Source organism: Buceros rhinoceros, unplaced genomic scaffold (genome assembly GCF_000710305.1).
Source record: "Buceros rhinoceros silvestris isolate BGI_N320 unplaced genomic scaffold, ASM71030v1 scaffold19882, whole genome shotgun sequence".
NCBI lineage: Eukaryota > Metazoa > Chordata > Aves > Bucerotiformes > Bucerotidae > Buceros > Buceros rhinoceros.
In genome coordinates, this window is record NW_010400915.1 from 7,391 (window position 1) to 15,559 (window position 8,169).

Below are 8,169 nucleotides of genomic sequence, written 5' to 3' on the forward strand. Positions count from 1 at the left end.
CCCTGTTCCTCTCCCCAGAGCAGAAGCCCGAGCCCCAGAGCACCTGCACAGCCTCTTCGTGGGAACAGAGGCGTCGGGGCTGGCTCTAGCCAGCTGCCCTCACCAGGAAGGAGACCAGGGCTGGGACACAAGAAAACCTTGTTCAGCTCCAAGAATCATTCCTTAAAGCGAACCCTGGAAGATCTAGCAGTAAAGCAAGGGGCTACTCCAGCTGGAGGGGCCACGTAGAGACCTCCCAGCACCACTTACTCAATGGAGGGGAAAAAGTAGCTAGTGGGGCACTAATGACTATTTTATATGTAATTTTAAATCTAGTTCCATTTTTCTCTTTTTTTTTCCTATTTTTTTCCTTTCCACTCACTGGGTTTCTAATCCTGGAAATCCTTCTCTAATCGCTCCCATGTGTGTGTGTGAGCGTGTGTGTGGCAGAGGCAGCAGGATCAGACATTTAGGCACTTTTGGCAAAGCCAACAGAGTCATTATCACGGTCAAAGACGGTGTAGTAGGGACCGATGAAGACATCTCCCAGGATCCAGAGTGGGCCCCCCGGGGGTGGGATGTCCAGGCCTGAAAAGCCACTGAGGCAGATGGTCTCTCCTTGTGCAGAAACCTGAACAGAAGAGCAAGAGGTTCAGTCCGAGGAGGTCCTCCTCTTCCCTGGACCTTGCGGGCTCCGCAGTAACACCTGCACTTCAGCCATTCCTAGCCCGAGATCCACAGCCTGCAAAACTCCTGACCCGCCGCTCCCACAGCACCCGACCCAGCTCCCCCTTCCAGAGCCCTTAGACAGCAAAACATCAAGCACAGCCCTCCATGCCCACAGATCTCCCAGCCCACACTGCTCTGAATCAGAGCTGTTGCTGGAATTTGGCACATGATGGTCCTTGCAAGTTGACTTTGATAGCTTAAATGCCAGGCTGGTGGCCTCTCCTATGTTAAAATTGGCCTCGTGGCACCAAAAATCCAGCAGAAAAGGGCAAAATTTTGGTAGAAAGTGATGCAGCAGCCTGCCTGCCTTTCCTCTCCCATCCTGCTATCCCTCACAAGCTTCAGAGAGGGGGTTCTTCTTCCTCCAGAACTTTGGTGACGTTGCCTGTGTCCATCAGCAGTGCCACCACCCCATCACCCCAACCTTTCAGACCTCTTCCCATTGCCAGCTCAAGCCTCGCTTCTGCTGCTTTTGAGTTTTGGATTCCACGGTTAGGGTTTGAGGGGAGAAGGCAGAGATTAGGCCTTGGGGGAGAAGTGTAGCGCTGGCAAGAGCTGCCTGGACATACCTTGAAGACATACTGCTCTCCAGTGAGCTGGTAGGGCTTCCCTCCCAGCGTCAGCGTGATGGCAGGCAGAGATGGCACTTTATCACAGGAGATCACGTACTGAAATGGCAACAGTAAAGGCTTTAGATGACAACTCCTGTGCCCTCGGGAACAGGCACAGTCCCTGCCCCAGGCACAATTTTGTCTTTGCTGTGGTTTTCCCCAAAACATGCTCCTCTCAGGGTGCAGAAAAGGCTTAGCTGGGATAAGCAGGCTGCTCCCTGCGCAGGGCTGCAAGCTGAGGAGCCACAGGGTTTTAGGGATAGGGATGGAGCCAAAGATGCTGGGTTCAGCTTTTGGCACAGGCAGGCCTGGGGGTCTTTCCTCTGCCACAAGAGGAGGTGTGGCTTCATACAGCCTAGAGACACAGACAGGGATGTGTTTCCCAGAGAGGGGTGGCAGAGGTGACCCAAAGCCTCCTGAAGTTCATGGACCTGGCCCCCTACTGAGAGCATGAGCAGGGCGGTGAATGCTACCCAGAGTCAAAAGACAGAGGGGTCCCTGCTATGCCAGGAGCTTTTCCAGGAGCACAGACTGGGAACGGCGAGCAGCAGGAGCAGAAGACACAGGGTTTCTAGAAGCATCCGGGAGTAAAGCAGGGTGTCAGTGCAAATGCCATGATGACCACAACAGAGTCCTGCTCTCCCAGACCAGTCTCACCTGGCCTTTGATGAGTGGTTTTGCACCGATGGCTTTCTGCAACTCCTTCACTTCCTCACTGGGGCCAGTGATGAGTGAGGTTCCCGTGTCCACAATGGCCTCACAACCCCCTTTGCACAGAGTCAACCCGTTGGCAACATCCACCCTGGGGAAGAGATGCCCAGACAGAAGATAACCCTTAGAGGCTTCACAGCAGAGGCTGCAGGAAGCAGCAGGCAAAGAGCTGGAGGTCCCTGAGCCCGGGTGGTAGGCAGACACACGACGGAGGGCTGCAAGCACTTGGTGCACCGACTCGATGCACAGACCCCCTGGCTCTCCCTCACCTACTACTGACCGAGCAGGTGCCTTGAGGTATTCCTGCAGAGGCTGGAGTGCCGCCTGCATGCCCGGCCTGCTGCCTGCACTCCAGAGCAAGCACCGGGGCCAACAGCCCACGAGTGAGCTGAGAGCAATGCACTAGGGACTTGTGTGACCCGTGCTACCGCAAAAAGCAAAGGGTTAAAGGGGTGGTGTGACAGCTGAGAGCGTCATGGCCAAGGGACAGGTTGGTGTACATGGAAGAGGCAAGACAGTAGCTGCTCGGCTTCCTTACCCGCACTGCATTTCACAGCGGTGCGGCCAGATGAAGCCCCCAGTCAGGGGTCTGCCACACTCTGCCAAGGCAGGAGGGCTGGGGAAGATGAGAACTGAAACCCCGCGCTGGGGAGGGATGTGATTCCCGGGAAAAGGACACACGCTGATCACAGGCCGCTTTTAAGTTCCCATCACGTGGGATTGCTCAGAATAGACCGTGGGGCTGGCGGCCGGCAGCTCAGCCCGCTCTCCTCCCCTCTGCCTCCAACAATGCACGCTGATTGCCGCGCCGTGCCCTTCAGTCAAGGGCTGGCTTCCTGGGGCCTCATCCTGCTCCTCCGGAGCTGTGTGCAAGCGAGCCACATGGCTCAGGCCTCACTGAGAGCTGAGCAAAGGCAGGGTTTAAGCCATGGGGCTCACCCTGCCCGCAAGAAGGGCGCAGCAGCGTTTTTCCCTGCTTTGCAAAGCTGCAGCAGGTGTTTTTGAGGGCTCAGCCATAAACAAGAGAAAAGGACTTTGCAGAACACCTCCTGCTGTTTCTGCCCCTCCTTCCCCCCCAGCAGTAAAAAACCCAGCCTTAGGGTGGGATTTTAATCTTTTTTTGGTGTGGATGTGTTGCAGGGATAGAGATGATTCCCTTTTGGGGAGGGTCTCAGCCCAAGCCCCAGACGTCAGCTGTCTGCACATATGTCCCCACACACGTGGTGAGGTGGAAGGGGGACTTACGCATCCATGTGGACCTGCCAGTAGGCCTTGCGTGTGACGTTGACCCAGCTGAAGTCACCGCTGTAGTACTTGGGGTCAGTCCCTCCCAGGAGCAGCTCACCACCAGGCTGAGCGGAGGGGTCTCTAGGAAAAAAAAACACCAAAACCCATGAAGATCAGGGGCAGGGCAACAACAATCCCCTCCACGTGCCCCCAAAACACACAGCGGGGTGCTTGGGGGTGAAGCACGGCATTAGCAGCACTGGAGACGGATGACTTTATGTTGTGCCATAATGTCACTGTAAGGCCAGATACTGTGAGACAGGCTGAGGGGGTGGGGGATGGGAAATGAGAGTCTCTTGGCAAAAAGCTGCAGGATGTTTTAGCTGGGCCTAGTGCTGTCTCAGACACCTGGAGACCCTCACTGCAGAGAAGGGGGATGGCGAAGGGGAACTGAGCACAAGGACCCCCTCAATATCAAGCTGGTAACAGGCACCGGTGCAGGGCTGGACGCAGCTGAGGCAGCGTTAGGTTATCTGCACGCGACTCCATGCCAGCCGGCTGCCTCCGAGCTGAATCCTCAAGGTTACAGTCAGATAAGAGCTCGCTGTCGAGCAGATGGGAAGAAATATGGTGATGGGGGGAGGGCTGGTGCTTGAATGGGTAGCAGCAGCCTTCTCTGCCCTCCCCGCAGGCTACTTTCTGCACTGAAGTAGCTCTGAGCCCCTGCTGCGGTGCCAGGAGGGTGATGGGGTGTCCTGGAGGGAACAGCAGTGAGTGGGAAGAGGCAGAGAAGGACTTCCTGGGGTGGTGAGGGAGTGTTAGCCCCATCATTAGTGACAACTGGGGGGGTGGGCCACGCTTGCTTGGGAGGTGACGTGGTGGTGGCCACATGGATTTTGGCAACAGACTGGAGCTGTTTGCCCTGCAGCATGGTGGGGGCTGATCTCGTGATCACAACCCTGCTTGCTGTCACTTCTCTTTCCTCTGGAAAGATTCTCTGTCTCTTTATCAGCTAAGAAATCTGGTAGCAGAACTACCCAGCTTTTTATAAAATGGCTAACTTCAACTTCCCACCTTACTTCAAAGCAGTAAATAGAAGAGATTTTGGGCCAACTGCTCCAGCAAGGAGAGCTTGCTGGGACCTCCTCAATGGTGCTGGCCAGGGCACCAGCCCACAAGCCGTGCTACTGGGAGACAAAGAGGAATGCTTGGCTTGCCCTCACGAGGGATGTGCCACCCAACCCAACCCTACCTGTTCAGGTAGAAGGAAAAGATGTTTTTCTCAATCAGCTTCTGTTGCATGATGTTATCAAAGAAAGGCATGACCTGGTCCACAGAGATCTTCGGGAATGCCATGCCCAGGATGCCATCGAACTTGGCAGCGATGAATGTGATGCCTGGCTGCTTCAAGGCCTCCCCGAAGATTTGGTTCTTGATTTTCAAGTCACCAAGCTGAGGGAAGATAGGGAGAGGAGGGAAGGGAAAAGCAAATTGTAAAGAAAACTGACTCAGGGGACCAGGGTGGAAACGGGATCTCACCGAACACAGGCTGCCACGCTCCTGCCTGCTTTCGTCTTTGCCTTTGTAGGCAGCTGCAGAAACCAGATACCCTGCTGCCACCCTCCTCAGGGAGGTGGAGGGGGGACAGGCTGCACAGTCACACCTCCTGAGTCCCTGCAAACCCCCATGGGCAGGAGCCCCATTTTTCTCTTTGCAAAAGGTCCTTTCCTCCCAGTCTGAAAAGCTCTTGTGCTGCGCCTTTAATCCTCTTCCACACCCTGGACATCTAAGTGATCTCCATGTCCTACCTCCTCGGGTGCTGCACCCATCCCCAGCTGGGAGCCCCAACCCCTCTCACCTCTGCCAGTGACCCCTGCAATCTCTCCTACATCAGAAACACCCCCAGGACATTGCTGCATCTCCCACAAGAGCCACCAGCCTGCAGAGACCTCCTGCGGGAGGGCAGAAAACCCAGCCAGGAAAGCGAGGTTGAGCCCAAAGCCCGAAAATAGCAAGCAGAGCACTATGAATGCAAAGGTCACCTCTCTTGCCAGCCCCGAGAAGGACTGGAAAGCTGAGATGCCTCACAAGGGCAGATCCCCAGGAAGAAGGAGATCGCAGAAAGCAGGAGAGCTCTGCTGGCAGAGAGCAGGTCATGTCTGCTGGCTCCTGGCTCTGGCAGTCTAAGAGGTTTCTGAGCTTCTGGCTGACCACAGGCAATTTTAGCATCTGTACTAGGACAATTTCAGCCTCTCAGCCTGCAGCGAGCAGCCCCGTAGTGAACTGGGCTGGACTGGAAAGCTGGCCTCTCCTACCTGATGGCAGATAACGATCCCTGTAAATTAATAATATACCCCCAGGGTTAGACAGTGCAAGGCTGGGATGGGCAGTGCTGGCTTTAATGGTATCGGAGGCTCACGCTAGGAAAGGGCAATCGAGCCTTGCAAAAGCTCAAAGCCACAGGGCAGGATGTGGGGCAAAACAGCTCGCAGCAATGCATCCGCTTGCCAGCGTGCAGCGAGCAACCCAGTCGTCCACCACAGGTTTACAAAAGCCACCACTCGGCCCAGCTGGTCCTGCAGCAGCTCAGAAAGTTCCAAAAAGCTTCCACTAAAGAAGTTAAACGCAATGGACTGACAGAACTGAGCACCAGGTTTGTTTGAATATTGCCTGGTTGCACATCCTCAGAGGGAGGCAGATACCTGCCCAGCGGTGGGGCCTTGGCAGACCCTGCCTGTGCTTAGTTTGAAACCCAAGAGACTGAAAAGATCCTTCGTCTCTGTCCCTGGGCATGGAGTGACTGAAAGTCATAACCAGCAGAGGCTGTGAGGTGGCCACCCTGCAGCACTTTGCAGACGTGTTGGCACTCCACAGTTCACCCAGCTTTCCGGTGAGCCGCCTTGGCCTAGTACCGGATGGGGAAGGGAGACATAAGGCAAGGGTCTCCACGGCATGGCTTGGCACCAGGGCTTGGGGCTCTCCTCTGCCAGCGATGTTTCCTCTGCAGCCCTTGAAGGGCGTTCCAAGGTTGGGCTATGATAAAGCGATGAGATGCCTGAGCAGCAGAGGGCTGGCTGAACCCCCGGCTCTTCAGAGAGCTACAGAGCATCATTCCTCCACAGAAGGGGAGAGGATGTTCAACGTGAGCCCGTGACCCTCTCCACAAAAACATTCAGGGTTAGGGGACTCTGGACCACCCTCCAACCGGCGCATTTCAGTCTGATGTCAGTGGTACCATCCGAATGGCTGGAGCCCCCAGGGTCACCCTGAAGGCTGTTTCAGCACCTGTATTTCCAGCCTACACCCGACTGGGATCTTGCCCACGAGATGTTGCACATCAGAGGAAACACCTTGGTGTCCAAGCTGAAGGTCCCTCACCCTCTGAGTGGTCCCTGCAAGCGCAATACTGCTCAGGCTCCATGCGAGAGGTTTCTCTTGCTTCTGCCCAGACAGAAACCAAACGCTACAAGCTGTGCAGGCTGCCAAGAGCCATCCCCACTTCCCAAACAGGCTCAGGCACAAAACCCTTCCTCTGAGCCGCTGGGAAGTGGAGAGCTAATTAGCAAGCAGGCATTAGGATGATAATTACAAACTAAAAAAAAACCAACCCTAGAAAAAGCTGCAATTTTCCTTCTGACTCACTTCAGCCCCTGCATTAAGCCGGAAAGTGCCTAAGCCAGCCCACACATTCACGGGACAACAAAGTTTGCTGTTTGCCTCGCTGCCCTGCTCCGTTACTGCGACAAACCTGACACCTCTGCCCGCTCCGTCTGCATTTTGCAAACCTCTCTCTCATCTGGTGAGAGCTGTGGGTGTTTCTAAGCAAACCGAGGGATGAAGGAAATAAATGGTGTGACGAAACTGAAACAGTCACGGAGCTCGGTGGGCTGCAGGAAGCAGAGCGCAAAACCAGAGGTGTAAAGCTTTTGCTTTGTCTCCCTCCTGCAGAGCAAACGTATGGTCTTAATCCTGCCAGGAGAGCACGTGTGCTGCTGACACTGGGCTGCTGGCAAGCTCTCAGGAGCAGCTGTACCCAGGAGGCAGCTGTGAAACATGCCCACCCTTCACAGGACAGAAAGCTCAGCCTTTGCTCGCTGAAAAGGAACAATGGGAAGCAACCACCACCAGCAACCTGGCTACCTCAAGCCAGGCCCTGAACACTGCTGGGGAACCCCTGTGAGGGGTTATACAGCCTTCACAAACGTTAAGCACTGGTTCTCAACACCAGACCATGATGGGGAAGCAAAGGGCCCATTTCTGGCCAGTGTTTGGACAGTTGTCCCTATGGACATCCCCTACCACATGGATATTGGCCAGGAACAAGCTGGGCACTACTGGCAGCCTGTGCAGTGCCGCTGGCAGGCGCCCAGGCTGGGAAATTTCCGGGATCAGGAGCAAGAGGATGGAGAGGTGGCCACAGACTGTTTACAGGGCACCACATGTGCAGGCTATGCTCCTAAGCTGCTGATTAATACTTTCCCCCTTCTCCGACTGCCTTGGTCATCATCACCTGCCCAGTCATCACCACCACATCATTTCAAAGCACTTGGAAACATGGTGCTGAGTAAGACCTTCAAGCAGGGAGACCCACTGAAATCAGATGGCTTCCAGTGCTCTGCCAAAAGCAGGCCGGGGCAGTTGGCACTCACCGTGACAGTGTCCTGGCTGAGGTACCCAGAGAGGCTCCCGGTCCCGTAGTGGATGGCGAACTCAGTGCCGTTCTCCACATAGGTGCTGGATTTAGAGCCATCATACTTGTGGTGCAGCACTGCAGCCAGGGAGGGGGACACAGAGGGACAACATTAATGCTTCGTGGTTCCTAGGGCTCCCCAAGAGCTTATCTCACACCACCCAGCTCATCTGGACAGAAACGCAGCAATGGGAAGGTGGGCCTCAAGCCAGCATTCGTCTG

At 55.3% G+C, this 8,169-nt stretch overlaps 1 protein-coding gene across 1 annotated transcript in view; it reads right to left on the minus strand.

Annotated features, from left to right (window-relative positions):
- Window positions 1–347: 347 nt before the first annotated feature.
- CTSD (cathepsin D) overlaps window positions 348–8,169 on the minus strand; it is an 11,941-nt gene continuing 4,119 nt past the window's right edge. The window contains exons 3-8 of the mRNA XM_010132099.1: window positions 7,907–8,025; window positions 4,510–4,709; window positions 3,276–3,398; window positions 1,977–2,121; window positions 1,278–1,376; window positions 348–610 (exon numbers count right to left, since the gene is read on the minus strand). Coding sequence (XP_010130401.1) covers window positions 449–610; window positions 1,278–1,376; window positions 1,977–2,121; window positions 3,276–3,398; window positions 4,510–4,709; window positions 7,907–8,025 — 848 coding nt within the window. The 3' untranslated portion in view covers window positions 348–448. The remainder of the gene's footprint in view (window positions 611–1,277; window positions 1,377–1,976; window positions 2,122–3,275; window positions 3,399–4,509; window positions 4,710–7,906; window positions 8,026–8,169) is intronic.